This window comes from Trichomycterus rosablanca, chromosome 6 (genome assembly GCF_030014385.1).
Source record: "Trichomycterus rosablanca isolate fTriRos1 chromosome 6, fTriRos1.hap1, whole genome shotgun sequence".
In the NCBI taxonomy this organism is placed as follows: Eukaryota; Metazoa; Chordata; class Actinopteri; order Siluriformes; family Trichomycteridae; genus Trichomycterus; species Trichomycterus rosablanca.
In genome coordinates, this window is record NC_085993.1 from 17,074,452 (window position 1) to 17,100,154 (window position 25,703).

The 25,703-nt window shown below is 39.3% G+C and overlaps 1 protein-coding gene across 4 annotated transcripts in view; it reads right to left on the bottom strand.

The window, feature by feature from the left end:
- The window catches only part of nav1b (neuron navigator 1b), a 142,499-nt gene that overhangs the window by 70,704 nt on the left and 46,092 nt on the right, over positions 1 to 25,703 (bottom strand). For all 4 annotated transcript variants that reach the window (XM_062997501.1, XM_062997504.1, XM_062997503.1 and 1 more), the window contains 2 exons: positions 25,544 to 25,646; positions 13,534 to 13,893 (listed from right to left, as the gene is read on the bottom strand). In XM_062997501.1, the coding sequence (XP_062853571.1) occupies positions 13,534 to 13,893; positions 25,544 to 25,646 (463 nt within the window). The remainder of the gene's footprint in view (positions 1 to 13,533; positions 13,894 to 25,543; positions 25,647 to 25,703) is intronic.

The following is a 25,703-nucleotide window of genomic DNA, read 5'->3' on the forward strand; positions in this document are numbered from 1 at the left end:
CTCACACTGTATCTTGCGTTCTCATTGGCTCTTCGACATGTCACTCATTCCCAGTCGCACATCTCAGATCAGATATCTGACGTGCTAGAAAACTCGAGCGCTCGGTGAGCCGGTCGGATTGAGTTGTTGGATAGTTCACACTTAGCGATCGAGAGCCGAGTTTTGATCGCCGAGCGAACGCCGAGTTGCTCCGGAGTCTGCAAATCTAGCGCAGACCAGTCGCTGAGCGAAAATCAGGGCAAAAATCGTGTAGTGTGAACCAGGCATAACGCAGCAACGTGCACTAGGCACACGGTATCGGATGTTTAGTATCGGAGCCTCGTTTGCGAGTACGAGTACAAGTTAATGAGCGCGGTATCGGGCTAATACCCGATACCAGTATCGGTACTCATGCATCTCTACCCACAACTGATAATTAGCTCTAAGCACAAACAGAAATGAACTGAAGCAAAAATAGACATTAGAGAATTAGAACATATTAAAATATTTGTTAAAATTAATAAGAGGCACAATTACAGGCTGCTTAGGCATGACCTAGTTTACTTTCTATCTAAAATTAATGAACTGGTGCTTAAACGTTTTTGTGGTGTCACTATGCAAAAGTCATAATTTAAATCAGATGCTTTCCATGCAATTTAAAATAAACCATTTTTGCAAGAAACATGACATCACTCACAAAGCTACTTCATCAGCAGTGTCTGGTTAAGTATTTAACAAACGCAGCTTACTAAGTCTGAGGGAGTGAAGGATAATTGGGGAATCACCACATTGCTGTTGCAACAGCAACCCCTAATGTTGGGTCTAGGTGCTAGTCTGAGTGGTGGAAGGATTCAGGGGGCTAGCAAGGGTATTGTGCAAGCTCCAGGAAAATCCTAAGTGCACAGATGAATAAGATATATGCAAATTAAAAAAATGCAAACAGAGGAAAAGAATAAATAAATAAACATAAATTACCTCAAGCTAATCACAATTGATATCCAAATGATAACAGGAAACTAAACCCCTTAGAAACCTGAGAGCTCTTGCTAACAGGCTCAGCTAAATATGCAGGGTAAGCCAAAACCTGTGTGTAGCAATGTCATAGATATTAATGCCCCCCAGGAGCCATTTTGTACCCCAGATGTTTTTCAGCCGAGATACACATGGTCTGATAGCTGCCCACCCCCATGTGTTTAATGAGGTGCATCCAGGAGACTGGCAGGCTCAAGCCCCAGCGAACTCCCAGACTGCAAACAAACGCTCCTTAAAACAAAGCAAGGACATTCAAAATATACACTGATTAGGCATAACATTATGACCACCTTCTTGTTCCTACACTCACTGTCCATTTTATCAGCTCCACTTACCATATAGAAGCACTTTGTGTTTCTACAATTACTGACTGTGGTCCATCTGTTTCTCTACATACTTTTTTTAACCTGCTTTCACTCTGTTCTTCAATGGTCAGGACCACTACAGAGCAGGTATTATTTAGGTGGTGGATCATTCTCAGCACTGCAGTGACACTGACATGGTGGTGGTGTGTTAGTGTGTGTTGTGCTGGTATGAGTGGATCAGACACAGCAGCGCTGCTGGAGTTTTTAAATACCGTGTCCACTCACTGTCCACTCTATTAGACACTCCTACATAGTTGGTCCATCTTGTAGATGTAAAGTCAGAGACGATCGCTCATCTATTGCTGCTGTTTGAGTTGGTCATCTTCCAGACCTTCATCAGAGGTCATAGGACACTGCCCACGGGACGCTGTTGGCTGGATATTTTTGGTTGGTGGACTATTCTCAGTCCAGCAGCGACAATGAGGTGTTTAAAATCTCCATCAGCGCTGCTGTGTCTGATCCACTCATACCAGCACAACACACACTAACACACCACCACCATGTCAGTGTCACTGCAGTGCTGAGAATGATCCACCAACCAAATAATACCTGCTCTGTAGTGGTCCTGGGAGAGTCCTGACCATTGAAGAACAGCATAAAAGGGGGATAACAAAGCATGCAGAGACACAGATGGACTACAGTCAGTAATTGTAGAACTACAAAGTGCTTCTATATGGTAAGTGGAGCTGATAAAATGGACAGTGAGTGTAGAAACAAGGAGGTGGTTTTAATGTTATGGCTGATCAGTGTATATATTATACACATACATGTATACATGCATATGTAATATACTACATACGTAGGTAAGACTACACAGGGAACATAAGAGCAAAATATATGTTAATAAAAAACAACTGGGACTACATGGTCGGCTGTGCTAAGCAAGAATCATGTGACATACTATATCAAAACAATTTATTACACTGTATGGAATAGTGGAGACATTTTCCGTCTGCATTAGGATTTCAGTCACCTACAAACATTAACATACTGACACACACACACATTGTGTTTATGCGGGTCACACTGCATAAAGAAGGGGTTACTATGGTTGCTATGGCAACACATCCCAATCCATGTGCCGCATGTTCTGAGGCATGGTGCTGCAGCAAAGAGAGACGGGAATGGGGAGTGTCCGCAAGAGAGAGAGAAAAAGCACTCCACCTTCATATCTGTGCAACATGGTAACCACAGTTGATAGACAATATTTTCTATAAATTCTAAACATTCCTAAATTTGATTTGTCTCTCACCCCTCTCTGCAAGCAATAGTGTTAATAACAGCACAGTGATAAGCAAAGAGCATTGTGGGTGGGCTGTTACTGTTAGACGCTCTGTCTGAAGCATTAGCTCATTCTATTTATCAACTGCTGTAATAACACCAAACAGATCACTCCCTATCTGCTAATGTAGGAGACAGGTGGACAACAGGCAGATGTGTCCGGGCCAGATGCACAAGCTGTGTTATCTTTAGTGTACAAGTGCGCTACTCTGAACTGAAAGCGAGGTTGTGCAATCATTTTGACCTTCATATTGTCCCCCACTGTAGAGACACAGCTGTAGAGGACATAGGAAGTAGGTGACAAAACATTGGTTGATAGTAAAAAAATAATAAAAATAGTACTGTAGCATGTGAGCTAATACTAATGGGCATCTGAGCTACTATCCTGTCTCCACTGAAAAAAAAATGGCAGACTTGGCGCTCAGGTGGCACAGCGATAAAACCCGCTAGCACACCAGAGCTGACATTTCCAACTCGCCGGTTCAAAGCTCTGCCATCCGGCTAGGCGCCTACATGAACAATGATTGGCTGTTGTTATTACAGGGTGGGAGCCGGATAGGGACCTCATAACTGATGCAATTACGACCTCTGCTGACTTATGATGGCACCTGCACAGAGTCGAGGGATAATGAGGATCAGGGTGTGGCTCTCCGTACACAAAGCTGATTCGCATATGAACTCAGCTCGTGCAGGTGAAAAGATGCAGTCGGCTACTGCACACGTGTCGGAGGGGGCGTGTGTTAGTCTCGGCTCTCCTCGGTCAGAGTAGAGGTCAATATCAGTAAAGAGGAAGCGTAATGCAATTGGGTAAATGGACCTGCTAAAAGTCGGGAGAAAAGGGAGAGAAAATGCATTTTAAAAATAGCAGACTTGGCATATCTGTCGTTCAATTCATTTCCACCATCGGTTTTATCCTGGTCAGGGTCAAAGCAGGTCTAGTTCCACAGGGAAACACTGCACACAAGGTAGGGATACTCTTGGAATGGTGCCAATCCATTGCAGGGCTTCAGCCACCTCCTAGACATAGCCAATAATGTCTGTGTAGATACCTGGCCGGCCGGTGGCACTGCTGAGGTTTGAACCTGGATCTCAGCGATGGTGGGGTTGATATGGTAATAGACCACTGCATCACATCTGTCATTTATCACATTTTTTCTATATGCATTTATTATGTTTAGAATAAATGCATATAGTGCAATTGTTGAAATCACACTGTGGGTCTCTGTACTGTGTGTTTTTCTAGCAAAAAACGACATCAGGTATAAACAAGTGAGTATAAACAAGTGAGTATAAACAAGACCTCAGATTAGCAATCAACACTCTAATACCCTAATTAACCAAATAAAGGTGAAGCAACTTCACCACGTGTATGAAGTAAACCTTGTTCATTTATAAAGAGTCTTTTTGAGAACTGCTAACGCACTGGTGGAGCAGCCTGTTAAATTAGGAAGACAAAATTAGAACCCATTTAGCACTTAGCCCACGGACTGGAGGCGGGTTTACTGTGAGGGTTTTATATTGTACAGATGGTTTTGATCAAGCAGCAGTTCATTTAGAAAGAAAACTAAAAGAAACTTACAGAAAGCAGTATATTACAATATGTTATACAATCCATTCCTGTTATTTGTAAATTTATTGTGCTGTGAATTTGACTTTAACCAAAGTTTAACCAATCAGTCTACACTTAATTAGCCATACTGACAGTGAAAGTATTTTTAGAGCTTTGTGAAGATTATTTAACAATTAAAAACTGAAATCTTATCTTATTTACAAAAGTATTCAGACCTCTGGCACTCCAGGGTATGAAAGAACCCAACTGTCACAATAAGAGAGCTTCAAAAGACATGAGCAGGACATGTGAAACTGTTGGATGGGCATCCATCTCTTCAGCACTCCATAAATCATGCCTTTATGGGTGGCAAGACTGAAACTTTACATTAAAATCATATGACAGTCTGCTTGGCAAGTACTTTGGCAACATGAGGAAAATCTTTCTCTGTTCTGATTAAATAAAATCAATGAAATTAGAGCTTTTCAGGCAGAATAGCACTCTGGGTGGCGAAAACCAGCCATTGTTTATCACCTGGCTAATACCACCTCAACAATGAAACATGATGGTGGTAACATCAGGCTATTGAGGAATTGACACATTTTTTTTTACAATTTGGGACTGTGGTAGCCTAGTGGGTTGAGCTTTGGGATATTAACTGAAAGGTTGAGAGTTTGAATCCCAGCTCTGCCATGCAGCCACTGTTGGGCCCTTGAGCAAAGTTCTTAACTCTCTCTACTCCAGGGGCACCGTACAATCCCAAACAAGCTGGGATATGCAAAGAAAGACTTTCGTTGTACTGTACACCATTATACAGTATGTATATATGACAAATAAAGCCATTCTATTTTATTACATAATTCATTCAAATACATGAACATCCTTGAAGAAAACCTTCTTTGCAGTGTCAAAATAACATTGGCATGGCTTCAGGGCTAGTCTCTGACTGTTCTTAAGTGATCCAAAGTCTTGATTTAAATCTCATTAAACATTAGTAGAGTGACCTCTGATACTCATCTTATAATCTAACAGAGCATGAAAGGATCTGCCATGACAAATGAGATAAACTGCCCAAATCTGCGTAATTCTGTGTGTGTGTATGTATGTATGCATATGTGTGTGACAGGCAATTCCCTTCAAAAAAGTCAATAGATCTCTGTGTATGTGTATATTTAAATTTTCGACATTTAGCAGACTAAGGGCCTTGCTCAAGGGCCCAACAGTGACAACCTTGCAGTGGAGGGGCTTGAACCAGCGACCTTTTTTGATCACTAGTCCAGCACTGCCCAACTGTATATATGTTATTATTTTTCATCAACCACTTTATCCTGGTCAGGGTTGCTGAGGGTCCAGTCTGGTTCCTCTGCAGGAAATCCACAAACACCCCCCCCCCCCAGCCATTTACTGTATGTCTGTGTAGACACCTTGCCGATCAATCACCACCCAGTCCAGATTGGAGTCACAGGTAATGGATACTACATGATTTTTGTTTACAAGCATCTACATTACATCATTTAGTCTAGCACAAAAATCAACTCATTATTTATCTGTCCTGTCCCTGTATTTTTTCCTCTTTCATTTTTATTGATCCATAACTCTTGCAGTAGAGATTTAAAGATTATAGTTCTGCTAAGTGTGTAGCTTGCTTTGCTTTGGGCAGTGATGAAGCAATATTCAGTTATCTATATATGATGTAGCATATACATAACTTTTCTTTTGACATTAAGCAAAGTTATAATATGTTATACTGTATATAACACCACAGATAAAGCAATGACTTAAATTTCACTGTTTTTTTTAGCCTCAGTGAAAGATTTTCTCAACTTAGTTCTGCCAGACGTATTTCCAAAAACTTAAATTCAGCTAGATTAATGTGTTCCATCATAGAACCATAAACATGCTAATAAATAAAAAAGTAAGAAGGCTGGATGCAAACATTAGAGCTTATGTAAACGCATGAGTGAGGTCTGATGAATTAAAGCATTTATCCTGGCTGACCTGAGCTGAGATGGTACACAGCAAGCAATCGAGAGTTTAATGGTCACCGAGGCAACCCTGTTTGAGATTCTGCGGGAGGCCAGATGGGGTTGGCTATCCATAAACATACACACACATCAACAGGCAAAATATAAAGTTTATGCTAGGACACTACAGCGTATAATTTAAATACGCCACTATGTAAAGTTTATAAATTCTTTTAAAAATTAATCTTTAGTTTGTGTTTATGCAGCCTGAAATGAAAAAGCAAAAATGGGTCAGATATTTTTCATACAGGGAACAGGATGGATTTAATTACCCAGCATCATAATTTTATTTGGAGAAACAGGATGCCTTTGAGCTACCATTTATATATTTAGATATTCATTGTAAAACATATACAGTAAACAAAGACACCAGAGCTGTCAATGGTCCTTGATGTTTCACCAGGGCAGCTCTAGCACAAAATTTATGTCCTATGCAGAGTGTGATTGATGCAGTGTTAATTAAAGAGTCAAATGTACGTATATATTAGATAACTAATGACCCACCTGAACAGTTGTTTTTATCTCTTTGTAGAGAATGGTCCAGGTATTAATTAGTAAGCGCAGACTCCCTAAATCCCCCCAAACTATTTTACAGCCAGTGTTTACCATGGGGAGTATATGGCTTTATGCTTTATCTTAAGTACCTATTAGCAATGGTTTAGATAGATAGATAGATAGATAGATAGATAGATAGATAGATAGATAGATAGATAGATAGATAGATAGATAGATAGATCCCCAAGATTCCCGAAAAAAATTAAGGCCCCAGTAGCATGATACAACAATGAGTACACACTGTAAAGAATTAACAGTACAAAAACAAAAACATATACAACAACTAAAACTGAATGAATGAATGAATGAATTAATGAATGAATATGCAGGAGGTGTCATTTTAATGTAAATTTTTTTTACCGTGATTAAATAGTGGGGACACATAGTATCTATACTCTATTAGTCTGAAGCACTGCTAGTGGCAGAACTAGCTGGTGCAGAACTAAGCACTAGAACTTTCAAAAATTAAGCATAAAACACTGCAAAAAGGTAAGAACAAAGCGAGCCTCTCGACAAAATATAGCATTTCAGTCTTTTAAACAGAGAAGCAAGTGTGTGCCAGCTAGTGGACAATTACTAAACTACTGGTCTTGGTTCTCTTCTCGCAGGAATTTTAAACAATCTGACCGGACATTTGGTTTTCCAGATTTTGTCTGTTAAATCCATTAAATAGAGGTTCCACTATGTATAATATCTGTGGACTCTGGGGACAAAAGACCTTCTTAGCCTGCCTGTGGAGCGGCTTTGTGACAGCAGCATGTCAGTGAACAAACTCCTCTGTTTTGATGACTGTATACAATGGGTGACTGTCATCTTTCATGATGGAGTTTAGGTATGCTATCTTCACAATCACCAGATTTAAACATGATTGGAAAGTTCTGGTGTGCAAACTGCAAATTAGATCTACAGTAAAATTAAATGTTCTTTTTTAAGCCACATAGATTAACCATACAGACTGAAAGATGGCTACAGTTAGATTATTTTCTGATGATGGAAACCAGAACAAAGGGACACAGTGACAGCAGCAAGCCTGTGATTGTGATAAGCTGATGAGCATTAAAAAGAGAATCACAAAGCTTCCTAACATTACTGCCACCTGCTGTGCTTCTTTTAGCTAATTTGGACTCCTGTGGCCTCAGTGAGGACAGATCAAGGTCAGTTCTTCAGCTTCCAAATCAGCAGCAGCACACAGCGCCTTCCTCTAACAGATGGCAATGAGAAATGAAAAGCTCTTGAAATAGAAATATTTAATATGCACAATTATACATTCATAGTAAAAAGATTAATATATATATATACTGTATATAGCCCTTTGAAATTATCTGATTAGTGATAATATGTAAAATATTAGCAAGGGACCATTCTGATTTTCCATTCTGACAGGTATAATGTGACAAAATGAAGAAAGTAAATAGGACAGTATTGTTTAGAAAATAAGGTTATCAATTTCCTAAAATTATAGCACATTAAAACATGGGGGGGGGGGGGTTGGGCTCAGTGGGTAGCACTGTCGCCTCACAGCAAGAAGGTCCTGGGTTCTATCCCCAGGCGGGGCGGTCCAGGAGTTTGCATGTTCTCCCTGTGTCTGCGTGGGTTTCCTCCGGGAGCTCTGGTTTCCTCACACAGTCCAAAAACATGCAGACAGGTTAATTGGAGACACGGAATTGCCCTGTAGGTAAATGGGTGTGTGTATGTTTGTGTGTGTATGTGTGTCTGCCCTGCGATGGACTGGCGCCCCGTCCAGGATGTTACTGTGTGCCTTACGCCCATTGAAAACATGGGATAGGCTCCAGCACCCCCCCCCCCCCCCCCCCCCCCCCGCCCTCTTACTTAAATAACCACTTTTTACAACCATGCTAAGCCAAAAAGCATCTTGGACTGTGCAGTTTTAAACAGCATGACTTTATGGACCCATGTTTATGGTGGTACGGGTGGTTTAAACGTGTGGGGAATGTTTTCTTGACAAAACATTAAGTCCCCTAATTCCAAATTATTACTGTTTGCATGCCACATCTCTTTATGGCTATGATGTCCTTATCTAATAATGGATATTTCCAGCACAGTAATACACAAATCATCCTAAACTGGTCCTACCAACCCTGCTACTAGATCCAAATCCAATGGAACAGGTTTGGGATGTAGTAAAACTGTAGATTTTTTAAACGGGGGGAAGGGGTGGTGAAGCCTTGAGATTGATTGGTACCTGTCAAAGGTATTCCTGCCTTGCACCCAGTGTTTCCCAGTGTTACCTGTCCTGACCCTGACCAGGATAAAGCAGTTAATAAAAATGGAAAAGTTAAAAAAATGAAATGAAAAGAAAAGAATGATTAAATTTGTTTTGTCACTTTAGTGTTTCTAGTGTCCTAAGGTTTTTGATCCTGCTCCATTTAATTCCTCTTACGTAACTTACACATTTGGAAAATTTGTCTTTAAGTACATTCTTAAAAAAAACACACTTTATGAAGAGTATTTTTCTGTCTGACGTGCCAAGTCTGTTAGGCTGGCAGCTGTACGTGCTCAAAAGTTGTTCCATTTTAAAAAATCCTTTAAATATGAGGGGAGTAAATTAAGCATTAAGCTGGAGTATCCATCATGACATTTACTAGCCCACAAATCTCTATGTCTCAAGGTTTTTAAGAAAAATACATTAAATGTGCCCGTTAGAATTCATGATAAATGGTTTATTGTATTTAAATAAAAGCTGTGTGTAATAATTTAGGGGTTTATTATGCATGTTTAGATAAAAAAAATTGTCAGCACTTAATATTTTTCTAAGTAAAATAGTTCTAGGGGTTCGAATAATGGCCTGGGTTAACAATTACAGAAGGTGCATGATGTTACACGAACCTAGCCACTGGGGGGACACATACAGTATCAGATATCAGTGCACCCTGACTGCCAGTCCCAAGCCCAGATACTTGACATTCATCCAGCATACAACAATGTCAGATCAAATATGCGGTGACACCTTACGAGAGCAGCTGATAGTTATCATTCATGTATATTTTATTATAGGTTGCAATAAAACCCCCAGTACCAACTGTCTGGTACAAAAGTCCTGATTTATAACTTTTAACTCTTGAATAGTATAATAGCTGATTATAATTAAAATACCATTAAAAGTATAAAACCAATTACTGCATTTTGATATTAGTAATGTGTAAACACAGTTTATAGGCTTTTGTTAACCACCAGAGTGCACCCTTCCTTTCCAGCAGTTTTTCTTAATCACTGCAGGTTTCTCTGCTAATAAAGCTCATTAGCATTCTCCATCTGGTACACTGCACTTTGATGTTTAGAGCACTAACATTCATCACAACAGGCCTTCTACTCATCTCTTAGCTATACTCTACTACTTTATTAATGACATCCAACCTAGAAAACTGTCATAAAACTAGCATTAAATTTAAATTCATGTTACGTTCAAAACATTAAAAGAAAAGTGCAGCCTCACTGTTTATCAGTTTAAGATGACTGAAAAACATTATGGTCTCATCCCACTAGGGCCATAAGAAGAAAAAAATTTATGACTTTTATTTAATTCATTATGTCTCTTGAGACAAAGTGCCCATGTTTAAATTTGCACTGCGTTGAACAATAAAAACACAGTACAAAAAGTTCAAACCCAACTTATTTTTTGACACATTTAGTAAATATGACTGGCAAGACTGGTACCACCACTTGGATACAAACTCAGAAACTCAAACCCTTTGCAGTAGTGGGCTAGCTGAAACAATCAATACATTTAGATTATATTAGCTTGCTTGGGGAGCATAATTAATTACTAATTAAACAGAGGTACCTTGAAACTCGACGTCAATTGGTTCTGGGACCGAGAGACGTTGAGTTTCAAGGTATTTTTTCCCAGAAGGATGTTTAGGAAACCTGGTAACGTGTTCCATGGTCATGTAAAACTGCATATATTGCATATATATTAAACTGCACATATAAGAAAAAAAGAAAAAAAGAAAAAAGAAAGAAAGAAACAAGAAAAGAAAAAACTAAGAAAAAAGTAAAAAAGAAAAAAGAAAGAAAGAAAAAAAGGAAAAAGGAAAAAGAAAGAAAAAAAGAAAAAAAAAGAAAGAATAAAAAAGAAAAAAGAATAAAAAGAATGAAAAAAAGAATGGAAAAAAGAAAGAAAAAAGAAAGAAGAAAAAAAGAAAGAATGAACAAAAGAAAGAAAGAAAGAAAGAAAGAAAAATGAAAGAAAAAAGAAAGAAAGAAAAAAAAAGAAAAAAGACCAGCTACTTTTTAACTGGAATACTGGAACCCTTTAAACAGGACACTATCAATGAAGTATTGTGATATAAATGCAGACAATAAACATTATTCTAAAACCAATATATTTGTAGGGCTCATATCTCGCTTTTTATTTAGCAAAGTAGCATGTAGGACTGCTAATAAAACATGTGTTTTCAGACTGATGTTAGGATGGGAAACATCCATTCGGTTGCTTTTATTGGAACTGTGGTTTATCATGGGATTCACTGCCAGCAGCATCAACAACATTGTTGACATACAAGATAAGCTGATCAGCCCAGTACATCTGCAGCTACACCCTGAGGAGTCTTTCATTCTTAAGGAATTTTGGAGAAGACAGCTGTGAATGTAAGATTGGTGTTATTTAGGAAGATAAAGGACATGTTCCCATATAAATCTCCAGCTTTTAGAGAATTTTGATGGACTGATGCACAAGATACAAGATACAAAAGAACAGCATGACAAAAGTAAATGGCCCAAAGGAATTTTAGCATAAAAAAGACAAAAAACAAGGAAATGACCAGTAAACTCTGAGTCAACAACCATTTACCACCCTATCAAAGACCCATCAGCTTTTCAACCCCCATTTCCAGGGCCATTAGCTGATTGTCACACATTTCCCTGCAACCACCCACTTCCCCACACCTCAATAGTGCACTAAGTATATATGGTGTTACGAATGCTTTAAATCAACAAGAGAGATCTAGTCCAGATAAGGCTACAAGGATAAACACATCAGTCCCAGAATTCCGAGGGCTTGTTCTAATCAGTTTGTGTGGCTGTCCATAAATAGGAAATAAAAAGCAAAGTGATCAGTCTTCCATACAACTGCAATTTAAATAGAATATAAATTATGTATAGCATCAAGTCCAACACTAGTGTGAAACCTGAGACAATGATTCATGTGACAAGCTCAACAAATCACATCACACACTAATACAAAACCTGAGCACACTTGAAGTGGACCCTAGACCCTCGTGTTGGCCTAGCCATGCTCATTTTCAATGTTGTTTATAGCCAATTTTAGCAAAGATGTTCCCCAGATGTCTAATTTGATCCAATATGGCTTTGTTAGGCTGTGCAATGTATCAATATCTTTCAACTTTTTATATGCTGTACTGAAACATTGGTCAAAAACATATGTAATAGCTAGAGCCCTTTCTAATTCATGGCCGTGAAAACCACATCACAGACTGTGAAATGACCCTTTACCTGTGTAATATGCAATTTGCAGTAAAAGTCAAAATTTAAGGTTTGTGTTTAGTAATTTAACATTTTAAATTCACATAATGCAAACATCAGTGTTTGATGTTTGTGTCAAAACATGGATGAGAATATTCGCCTATGAGAGGGAGCTATTAAGGTAGGCTGACTGTGTATTGTAGCTTCCATTGATTCTCTAATGTAATTTATGAAATATGAGACACAATATGCAATATGAAGCGGTCCTAGCAATCATACGGTAATTACGTCAGTGTAAAAGACTTTTATGTGCTGTAGTGTGCTGACGATGTTTAATGTATGTGTTTACGTATTGAGTGCATTTTGTCCCTTTGGGGATTCCATAATCAAAGAAAAAATGTGCTTCTCTACACACGTGATCATCTCTCTGTAGTCTGTGCTGCGATAGTTTGTGTACAGTTTATTCCTTTCTATATAAACTCAGCGAACTCTAAAGACGCTCGGTTACACAAGCAATCGGTTAGACAAAACGTCCAAGATGTCGAAGTCTAAAGCAGCTAAAAACACTACTTGTGTAATTGAGTTTGGAAAACTCCCAACCGAATATGTGGACGCAGAGGGGTGTGTCAAAAACACGGATGAGAATATTCGTCTTTGAGAGGGAGCTATTGAGGTAGACTGTGCTGTGTATTGTAGCTTCCATTGAGTCTATAATTTAATTTATGTGTGAAATATAATGACTGCAGTGAAATGTGGCACTTTTGTTTAAAATCTGTGAAATCTGTGATTTTTGAAAAATGAGGTCCATGAAATTTTGTAGCACCCTGGTCATAGCACATGGTAATAAGAGGTATTCTGTTTTGCTCATGGGATATTCAATGAGAAAATGTCATGATCAAGATAAATATCTTGGTATTTTCTGGTTTTTGGTTGATGTAGCAGATTCACATCTGGTGAACTGGAGGTAGAAGCTTCCTCAGCTGGGTCTGCTTTAGCATCTAAATCAACAATTGAATCAGAATAATTCGTAGTCACCGTCCGCTGACCTTTGCACTGTTGTGGTGGATGAATCAAATATTTGTCCAATCTTAAAGACTCAATGCAAACTATATATACTCTAAAATAGATTTATATGACATCACAAGAGATCTGCTGTATGCTAATAGCCGATTGATTTTCGCCCCCTGATTGAGAACCATTGATCTAGACTCTTGTCTGATTTAATCTTTTTGTAACCAAACTTGCCCATGACACCTTTATAAAACCTGATCCACCATCAACATAAGGAACAGAAGCGTAATCCTACCCATTGGCGAGATTATCATCATCGTCATCATCTTCATTCAGGCTCTTGCTCTGCAGGTCGGAATCGCTCAGATAGCCAGATTTGAGGTCTCCATCACCTGTGTCCAGACTTACTATGAGCTCCATGTGGGACGTATTGCTGAGGCGGTTTGAGCAGCGAGCAGGCATGGTATGAGAGGTATACTGAGATGTGGGCTTCGAGCCTATGGAGTAGCCCGTAGAAGATGGGGCATCACCAGCCTGCAGGCGAGGACTGGCCTGGCCGTGGCGCCATGACAGGGGAGATGAGCGGTTGGAAAGACTGGAGATGCTGCGGGCATTGGTTTCATCACTGTCGTAGCACATGCTACTCTCCAGGCAACTAAGAGGAGGAGAGAGACAGAAGATTCCAGTATATGTATATGTGTTAAACATTAGATTTAGTTACATTTACTGGCACATTACAGTAGTTTCATAGTAAAAAAGCTAACAGATATTTTAGCAGATGATTACTAGGGATACCATTCAATATCTGTATGTCATGTCAAAAACAAAATAATTTATGACCTCTCTTATCCAATCTCTGTTTGCCACATACATAAATCCATGTTTGTTTGCAGGTGGCAGCTAGTGGGTTTTGCATTGGAACATTATGGACCTGGGATTGATTATTGGTCATTGTCTATGTTCTGCTACTTCTGCGTGGGTTTCCTTTGGCATTAACATTCAGAAGTTTAATTGGCAGCTGATCGAATGGAAAAGTTTGTTGCTCTGGATAAGTTTGTGGATTGCCACCCAATCCAGGATGTATTCCTTATTTAGCGTTCAGAGTTTCTGGGCAGCAACCCTGGATTACAGTGTATCACAAAAGTGAGTACACCCCTCACATTTCTGCAAATCTTTCATTATATCTTTTCATGGGACAACACTATAGACATGAAACTTGGATATAACTTAGAGTAGTCAGTGTACAACTTGTATAGCAGTGTAGATTTACCGTCTTCTGAAAATAACTCAACACACAGCCATTAATGTCTAAATAGCTGGCAACATAAGTGAGTACACACCACAGTGAACATGTCCAAATTGTGCCCAAATGTGTCGTTGTCCCTCCCTGGTGTCATGTGTCAAGGTCCCAGGTGTAAATGGGGAGCAGGGCTGTTAAATTTGGTGTTTTGGGTACAATTCTCTCATACTGGCCACTGGATACATTTACATTTTCAGCATTTAGCAGACGCTTTTATCCAAAGCGACTTACACAATGAGCAATTGAGGGTTAAGGGCCTTGCTCAAGGACCCAACAGTGGCAACTCGGTGGTGGCGGGGCTTGAACTGGCAACCTTCTGTTTACTAGTCCAGTACCTTAACCACTGAGCTATCACTGGCCCTGAACACTGGATATTCAACATGGCACCTCATGGCAAAGAACTCTCTGAGGATGTGAGAAATAGAATTGTTGCTCTCCACAAAGATGGCCTGGGCTATAAGAAGATTGCTAACACCCTGAAACTGAGCTACAGCATGGTGGCCAAGGTCATACAGCGGTTTTCCAGGACAGGTTCCACTCGGAACAGGCTTCGCCAGGGTCGACCGAAGAAGTTGAGTCCACGTGTTCGGCGTCATATCCAGAGGTTGGCTTTAAAAAATAGACACATGAGTGCTGCCAGCATTGCTGCAGAGGTTGAAGACGTGGGAGGTCAGCCTGTCAGTGCTCAGACCATACGCCGCACACTGCATCAACTCGGTCTGCATGGTCGTCATCCCAGAAGGAAGCTGATGCACAAGAAAGCCCGCAAACAGTTTGCTGAAGACAAGCAGTCCAAGAACATGGATTACTGGAATGCCCTGTGGTCTGACGAGACCAAGATAAACTTGTTTGGCTCAGATGGTGTCCAGCATGTGTGGCGGCGCCCTGGTGAGAAGTACCAAGACAACTGTATCTTGCCTACAGTCAAGCATGGTGGTGGTAGCATCATGGTCTTGGGCTGCATGAGTGTTGCTGGCACTGGGGAGCTGCGGTTCATTGAGGGAAACATGAATTCCAACATGTACTGTGACATTCTGAAAGAGAGCATGATCCCCTCCCTTCGAAAACTGGTCCTCATGGCAGTTTTCCAACAGGATAACGACCCCAAACACAGCCTCCAAGATGACAACTGCCTTGCTGAGGAAGCTGAAGGTAAAGGTGATGGACTAAACCCAATTGAGCACCTGTGGCGCATCCTCAAGTGGAAGGTGGAGGAGTTCAAGGTGTCTAACATCCACCAGCTCCGTGATGTCATCATGGAGGAGTGGAAGAGGATTCCAGTAGCAACCTGTGCAGCTCTGGTGAATTCCATGCCCAGGAGGGTTAAGGCAGTGCTGGATAATAATGGTGGTCACACAAAATATTGACACTTTGGGCACAATTTGGACATGTTCACTGTGGGGTGTACTCACTTATGTTGCCAGCTATTTAGACATTAATGGCTGTGTGTTGAGTTATTTTCAGAAGACAGTAAATCTACACTGCTATACAAGCTGTACACTGACTACTCTAAGTTATATCCAAGCTTTATTTCTATAGTGTTGTCCCTTGAAAAGATATAATAAAATATTTGCAGAAATGTGAGGGGTGTACTCACTTTTGTGATACACTGTATATGTGGGTCGTTTTAACCCTAATCAAAAAACAGCACTCTAGTGATTAATATATTTTCATAATACAGTATTATTCTTAGATTATTATTGTCTAGGTGTTGCAAAAGGTTGGGACCATTTTAATACAAACAAGACTTCAATATGTCCACCCATAAAGAAATGTGTGCAAGTTCACAAGAGGTTAACAAGCAAGCTAAACTGCAAAACTTTTCAATGGCACTCCTGGAGGCCCCCTGCTCTAAAGAGTTTAAGCTTTGCCTAATCCCAGCACCCCTGGTTTGGCTCATTGAGTAATTATCAGGCCCTCCTTGAGCTTAATCTGCTGAGTCTGGAGCAGGTGGACAATAAAAGTAGGCAATGTGACAAAATGTCTATTAATAACCGATCCTACTGTTTTGATTCGCCGTCAGTTATTTTATTTTGTTAAACAAATGTCACTGTTTTAAACAGAAACTATCTGAGAGTCTGCGTTATGGTTCAGGTATAGGGGGTCAAAGTTACATTTTTGCCTCGCCAGGTTTAAAAGTAAATGTTTATTAGAGTTATTACAAAACATACATATAGGGTGTGTTCGAAAACCTAGGGAGCTCTCTACATAGACAGCATTTTACATCATCGTACACGTGCTCCTGAGAAGAAGGCTTCTAAATTCTTAGATGCCTTAAAATGCTGTCTAGTAAGATACCTTAAATTTGACCGGTATTTTGCCTGAATAACGACGGAGCATCAGATGCTGCCTTAGCGGTGAAGGCAATCCCAGCATTCAATGCGCACTTTTCTCACAAAAATATTACAAATATGGAGGACAGATGAGGAGCAACAATCATTCTTAACAAATGTAAATAAATTATCGTTGATATTTAATTTGTTTAAATGTGCACAAGTGTCATTTATTTGCAAATTCGCGCTTGTCAGCGAATTCAGTTGTTTTGGGTACACGGAGGGACCCGTTAGTTGACATGCTAGCCTCATCCCATTGGTTTGAATGGCATTAGGCTAACTGTGTTAGCTTAGTAAACAAAAAACTGATGGAATCACTGTCTAGGTAGTGCGTTTGAATAACAACTTATAAGTCGATAACTTATTAGAATCCTCTCTACTTAAGCAGCTACCTATGTAGGCAGTAAGACAGCAAGGCAGCTCACTAGGTTTTCGAACAGACTCATAGTTTAACAGTTGAAATTACACCTTTATAATACAGTATTAGCTATATCTTTTTATATATCACACCTGTCATGCCTTATATGAGGGATCTTCAAAAAGTTTCCTCACTTATATTTTGGTTGGAAACGGTGAGGGTGGGAGGAGTAGTGATGGGTCGTGTCTGAGAGACTGAGAGAGCTTATAGTCTGGATTTAGCGCCATTTGATTTCCACCTTTTTGGACGCTCAAAGAAGCTTTAAGGGGAAGATGATTTTCATGGGACTACACGCTCAACCAAAAACATTTTTTTGCTGATGGCATTAAAAAGTTGTTACAACGCTGAGAAAAATGCATTGGAAAGTGACTATGTAAAAAAGTGATGTAATTTGTCCAGATTAAATAAAACAAGACAAAAAAGATCTGGAAGATCTCTATTCATTTGTATGGCAGAAGTGTATTTACCCTTAATCTTATGATCCTGTAGGGTTAATATTTTTTACCTCTTTTTTTTCACAGTTTGCCAAAAATGTTGTTGGTCTTTTTATATCTGGGGCTGACGAGTATACAAGTGGCTCATTCAGACAAGATACTTTCTCACACTAAACCTCTCTCTGAGTATGATCCTTCTGGGACATTAAATAAAACATTCATGCTCGCTGAAGGCAGTCGCTTCGACCTAGCCTGAAGTATGGAATAATACAATTTGACAGACTACATCTCTTTCCTTACTCTTCTGTGACCTCTTAATGCTTTGTGATCATAAAAGTCAGTCTCTTTGTGTCTGTAAAACAGTTTTAGGTTCAAAATACTTCAAAAAGCAATAACATGCATTAGTGTAGTACTATGGACACTTTGTACATTGAGCTAATGAGTTAATGTAATTACTTAATAGGGAAATAATATATGCAGATTGTTTAGTATTTACAACAAAAGTGGCAAAATTATAAAAAAAATACAATGTGTTTAGGGTTTTTGCCAGGAGAACAATAACAACACATTACAGCAGTCAATACGAGGCACTTTTAAATGGCCAGTGATTCAGCACATTTAAAGAATGGAGAGAATGATTTATGGATTAGGTAAACATTCTATTCTACACTGCTACTGTTAGACTTTAGACATTAGAGTTTACTTTATAATGTACCTGATATTTATTTTATAGTGAAATTAGGGATTGTGGAAAAGAAAACAATAGTCCCCGGAATTTGGCTTCACTAAAATGTATGTGGGGTGCTCGAATGACAGCGGTAAATTACACTAGCCCCCTATTGCTTGGAACCTGAGTTCAAATCCCAAGTGGTGCTATTGACTGGCCAAGTATTTACAAACAGACCTCATTGTGTATGCCACACAATGGATTGCCTTTCTGTCTGGGGGGTGTTACTGCATAGTGCCCAGTGATTCCCGGTAAGTTGGACCCACTGTGACCCTAGCTAGAATGAAGCAGTGGTAACACATGAAAATGAAACCATCAGAATTAATGCAATATCGGTGCCAATGGGTTTACTTGCCACTGTAAATTTACTATAAAATTGTAAACATCACTACTTTTAAAATTTGAAGCCTAGCACACCACATACTGTTTTTTCTGCTAATATTTGTTACCTACCATTACACTTTGTAAGTTGTTAAAGAACAATTGTTGCAGTATCAAATGTAACTATAAATGATTATAACACTACAGCATAGTGGCTTCTGATTTCTCATAACAGTCTTTCTTTTTACTTTGTGCTAAAACACATTAGCAACTTTAGCAACATGCCTCATAAACCACCATGAATGGATGCCAAAGTGACCATGAGACAACTTGGACCACTCAGAATTTTCCCAGGCTGCTTCTCTTTCAAAATCATGCCTATCTACAGCACAACAACATTCAGCTGGATTATTACAGATTTGGAGAATTTACTGCTTTAGATCAATCCTTAGTGTTGTCCCAGTGTGTTGCACAAACACTTGCTAAAGACATTGATAGCTATATACAGTGGTAGCCAAGTGGTTAGAGCCGTGGGTTATCAAATACAAGGTTGTGGGCTCTGCTATGCAGCCATTGTTGGGTCCTTGGCCCTTAACCCTTTTCACTTTGAGGGACTTTGACCCCAGCTTATATTTTTATTTATTTATTTATTTTTGTATGCATTTTCTCCCCATTTTCCTCCCGATTTAGCGCACTCAATTTGTCTTCTGCTGCTGAGGGATAAACGATTGCATTCAAGGAGAGCACTTCGCTGTACACTTCTCTTCCGACACGTGCACATCCCTCCTGCATTTTGCATAGTAGTCTCTTCTGCCAATCAGGGTCCTTACACAGTGTATGAAGAACCCACCCACACATAGTCCGATCCCCACCTTGCAGATACTGTGGCCAATTAGTATCTGCTGCAGGCACTGCCAATTGTGCCCGTCAGATGGCGCCCAGCCGACCGGTGGCAACGCAGAGTTTCGAACTGAGGATATCGGCGCTGGTGTGCTAGCGGAATATCTCGCTGCACCACCTGGGTGCCCAGCTTTTATTAAGTAACTAGTACCACACCAACAGTATGGTAACTCCTTAATAACACATATTATTAAAGGTGCATCCCAAACTGCATAATACTATCTTGTGGTTTTGCAATAGTACAAACAGAAAACAATATTGACTTGTGTACTTTTAAGGATATACAGGCTCCAAATATTCTTATTACTAGGTCAAATCCAGATGGCTTCATCCAATTTCTTAAAATCCAAAAACGTTCTTACTACAGTTTACGATAATGAATAATAATTGGATGACTAGCATTTAATTTGACCCACTTTTTGATAGACAGACTGCCAAAAAAAATCAATATTTATTTCAGGTGGTGCAGCTAATACTAACTCACCACTATCGTGGCTCAACTCTCAAGTTTAAGTCTCGGCAATGCCACCAACCTGGCCCAGAGCTCTGAGTCACAGGAGGCTGGATAGGAATTCATTTCCTTGCTGCTGCAACAGCAACTTGTACTGTCATGCATGCCGTGTCTCTGCATGAATCCAGCAAAGTCACTAGTAATTTCAGTATGACAGGCAAAGGTTGCCAATTGATTGTTTTGGGATGGGATCAAGAGCAACTTATTTGTTTCTTACATGGTGCCATAACACAATCATTAATTCTAATGTGATGAGTCACATGACATTTGCAACTCAGCTCAATTAATAAAATGTCAGTGAACTATTAATGACAATGCCCAAGCATCTATGTGCAAACCTGGTTAGGGTAGGGGTAGATTGAGCATCAGTAAAAATAATGGATGCAAGACAAGGAATACAGCCTGGACAGGGCGCAAATTAATTTCAGAGCAATAAACTTAACACTCAATGACCGGTATGTGACTTGCACCTCCAATGTAAAAATTCAAGATCAGATTTCATTCATTCTTTAACATTCTTAGCATTTAGCAGACACTTTTATCCAAAGTGACTTACAGTACTGCGACAGTATACAGTCTAAGCAATTGTGGGTTAAGGGCCTTGCTCAAGGGCCCAACAGTGGCAACCTGGCAGTGGTGGGCCTTAAACCAGCGACCTTGTAATTACTAGTCCAGTACCTTAACCGCTGGGCTATAACTGCCCCATCAGATCCATGTAGGCTTGAAGTTATGACATGGCTATGTATATAAATGAAGATATGTGTCAACTAAATCTTCAAAAAAGGGCTATAGATATAGATAGAAGGAGGAATGGGAATATAAGGTAAAGCTGCAACCTTTAGAAATATTAAGCATTCTTCCAGGAAATCTGCTGAAGAGATTAGAATACTGTAGACAGAAATATTGCTTAGCCAGACATGTCCAGCATGACTCTGGGAGACAATAAAGAAGCAATCAATGCAGGATTACAGAACACAACTATGATCAGATTTACCCTACTCTCTTGTAAAGTGGTCTATACTTGCTATGGGACTTGATCCTCTTTTAAGAAACTAGAAGGACACACAAGCTACTGCATTTTATAGTTTAGTAGGAAGCTTGACATTTATGAAATAAAGCATTTGTGTATCTGTGATGAATTGAAGCCAGGTGTTTGGACAGCTGAAGTGGCAATGTTCCCGAAAGCCATGGCTGGATAATTCGTGTAGTAAAGCTGTTTGTTTCTGTATGGGAGTGAATAATCCTTGTTTTGTGCAATAAATTATACGTGTTTTCAAACTGTTCCAAGTAAATATATTGATCTATAACTTGCCAATGTTAGGCACATGTGTGCTGTACATAAAGCTTTAAAATTATTGGCAGTCTTGGTAAACATGGTTGATAGAGATTTAGAACAAACTGCATTGTGTTAATAAATACAGTGGTACCTTGAAACTCAACGTCAGTTGGTTCTGGGAGTGGCGTTGATTTTTAAAGGTGTTGAGTTTCAAGAGATTTTTTTCATAAGGATATATGGAAAACCTGTTAATGCGTTCCATGGTCCTGTGGAACTGCTTATATTTTAGGCTAATCTAAAATTATGGGGTTGGTTTTGACACTGAAAATAATAAATATAATATAAAAAATGCTAAAATACAATTAAAAACAGTTAAAAATAAGTAACTGTTGCACAAAGCTTAGCATGACTTATTGTACTAAAATGAGCGAGGAATTTCATTAGTGGAGAAAACTTATTGGCAGTAATAATTAAGAGAGGTTTAGTGTTTCTCTGTCATAATTTAATACATTAAGTCACATTAAGATTTTTTAACGATAAGCGTTTCAGACTATCTCAAAAAAAAGTTGATTCTTACAGTTTCTCAGAACCCCGAGCTATAACGCAAGTTTAAAAGTGAAACAGGAGGAAAATCCAGCTAAACACAGATACATGTGGAGCCTTCAGAGTGTATTTGACGGTTATTTCACACAAATGCAGATTCGTCTCATATGAGCAATTTGATGACGTCTTACTGCACCGCTCAAGCAAATCGCTGAACAAAGCGGCTGTTCACTGTTGATTTGAAATTAAATAATTCAATTTTTTTTAAAAAGGTGAACAAGTTGAGTTTAGGGTACAAATTTCTTGACAAAGGGCGTTGAGTTTCAAAGATTTTGAGTTTAGGGGACATTGAGTTACAAGGTACCACTTCTATTAAAATATAACAGAAATCGAACTTAAAGCCAATTTAATCTCAGTAGTAAAGCCTGATCAAAAAATATGATTTAAAAACACAAATGATACAAATATCGGCATCCCTGTATTTAGCAGTTTGTGCAACTTTGTTTATGAACATACCAGATATATACCAGAGTCTATAGTGCCTCATGTGATAGAAGAAAAGAGAGCAAGAGATCTGAGTACTCTACTCAGTTCACAATCTCTACAGATCCACCAGAGCCCGAGGCTCTTTCTTGTGGACTCTTCCCTTTAGCTCACATTAGAGGTTTAAGCCAGATGGCAATAGCTTAAAAAGTAGAGATGTGACAGTAAAATATGTTTTATAAACAAAAAACGGGGTTGGAATATAAGTAGGTAGTTGAACTTCCCATGATAATTTCACATCAAAATATAAGAGCCCAAACGTAGACTGAGAATATTGTCAATACAGTAATTTACAAAAAAATACCAAACTACGTTATAAAACCTTATATTATAGCCTTATATTCATTTGACAGCAACTGATACTGTGAAAAGAATACAGCACAAAATGTTTGCAAAGTTATATGGTTAAAAGCAGTAGGTTGATTTCTAGTTTAACATATAATTAAATTTATTTGTTTCTTTATTTCATGCCGCTCAGGTGGCGTAGCAGCAAAATACGCTAGCACATCACAGCTGACATTTCGAACTTGTTGGTTCAAAACTCAGCTCTGCCATCCGGCTGGGCTGAGCGACTACATGAACAAAGATTGGCCTTTTGTTCATACAGGGTGGGAGCCGGATAGGAACCTCATAACTGATGCAATTACGACCTCTGCCGGCTGATGGATGGTGCCTGCACAGAGTCGAGGGATAATGTGGACAGGGTGTGGCTCACCATACCGCATATGAACTCGCCTTGTGCAGGTGAAAAGATGCAGTCGGCTACTGCACACCTGCACACCTCTATCAGAAGTGGGGATCAGCATCAGTAGAGAGGAAGCGAAATGCAATTGAGTAATTGGATACGATTAGATTGGGAGGAAAATTGGGAAAAAAAAAAAAAAAAACTTGTCCAATGCATGACTGGGGGCAAGCAAAACAGATCATCTCTCATTTAACTGAGAAGCGTAGTAATTTGTAGTAATAACAATTAAAAAGTCTGCTTAAACAAAACCAATAAATAACAGATGATGTTAAAACAATAATTACATGATGCCAAATATCCAACAACTGTAATATGCTGAATGTTAATTATGAAGACATAAAACATACACAGATAAGGCATAACATTATGACCACCTTCCTAATATTGTGTTGGTCCCCCTTTTTCTGCCCCATACGCAACAAACTGTGATGCACTGTGTATTCTGACACCTTTCTATCAGAACCAGCATTAACTTCTTCTGCAATCTGAGCTACAGTAGCTCGTCTGTTGGATCGGACCACACAGGCCAGCCTTTGCCCCCTGTCACCGGTTTACCACTGTTCCTTCCTTGGAGCACTTTTGATAGATACTAACCACTGCAGACCAGGAACACCCCACAAGAGCTGCAGTTTAGCCATCACACTTGTCAAACTTGTTCAAATCCTTACGCTCGCCCATTTTTCCTGTTTCTAACACGTCAACTTTGAGGATAAAATGTTCACCTGCTGCCTACTATATCCCACCCACTAACAGGTGCCGTGATGAAGACATAATCAGTGTTATTCACTTAACCTGTCAGTGGTCATATTGTTATGCCTAGTCGGTGTATGTAATACAGTACATTTCAGATAAAACATATTTGAAAAAACCCTTTTTGTGTTGATTTTAGCTAACCAAACCCAGCTTCAACTTTATGCCAATTGTGGCCAGATTTGTTCACTAGTATTGAAGTCTACGAAGCCATATTTTCTTAAAATGATCCCAGGGCCTTTGGAAAAACATCATTTCTTCTAGCAACAGTGATCATTATGTTCTTTTCTGTATAACCATCTATTTGTTTTTAACCAAACTCACCCTGAGTGTTTGTTGCCAAAAAGCTATTTATCTTATTTGATTATAGAACTCTGTATAAGTTTCGCTAGCATCTAGAGAACTTTAGGCATTTTAATTTCAGGTTGGAGCAAAGAATAAACTTTATTTTGCCTTCAAAATAGTTTGTTGGCATAAAAATGGCATATAATTGTAGATTTGGAGACTTGGCAAAGGTAAAAAGCTCTTCTTCAAATCTCCAAACTGTGATTTCTAAGTAAATGTTTTCCTTTCTAACCATTGTAATGGTAAGAGAGGCATCCTCTTACATTCAGGTTCATCACAGCTTAGAGTGAAGTACATTTTTTAATTCTAACAACAAACATTAGTGTGTAGCTGTTTTATATCCTTTTGTCTTTCTTTGTTAGGTTGCCAGTTTTCTCAGTGTTAATGTTGATATATACACTGATCAGCCATAACATTAAAACCACCTCCTTGTTTCTACACTCACAATGACATGGTGGTGGTGTGTTAGTGTGTGTTGTGCTGGTATGAGTGGATCAGACACAGCAGCGCTGCTGGAGTTTTTAAATACCGTGTCCACTCACTGTCCACTCTATTAGACATTCCTACCTAGTTGGTCCACCTTGTAGATGTAAAGTCAGAGACGATCGCTCATCTATTGCTGCTGTTTGAGTTGGTCATCTTCTAGACCTTCACCAGTGGTCACAGGATGCTGCCCACAGGGCGATTTGGCTGGATATATTTTTGGTTGGTGGACTTTCTGCCCAGCAGCGACAGTGAGGTGTTTAAAAACTCCATCAGCGCTGTTGTGTCTTATCCACTCATACCAGCACAACACACACTAACACACCACCACCATGTCAGTGTCACTGCAGTGCTGAGAATGACCCACCACCCAAATAATATGTGCTCTGTGGTGGTCTTGTGGGGGTCTTGACCATTGAAGAACAGGGTGAAAGGGGGCTAACAAAGCATGCAGAGAAACAGATGGACTACAGTCAGTAATTGTAGAACTACAAAGTGCTTCTTTATGGTAAGTGGAGCTGATAACCTTAAAATCCAACCTTGTAATGAAATATAATGAAAAATCTAAATAGGCTTCAATTGTTTAGGGTACAAATGGTTTTGCTGGATTAATGCAAGGTAATAAAAGGTAAAGACCTTGTTTCAGTAAGTTAATGTGCATGTATATATGTCTAACCTGTGGCTGAGTTGGGTTCCTCTCAGGCTGGACATGGTATCCTCCAGGTTCTGCCGGAGATCCAGGACATTCTGAACAGTGCGCTTCCTCTGAGTTTCACGATCTGCCAATAACACAAACAGCTTAATTACAAATACCCACAGCTGCACATTTCACACAG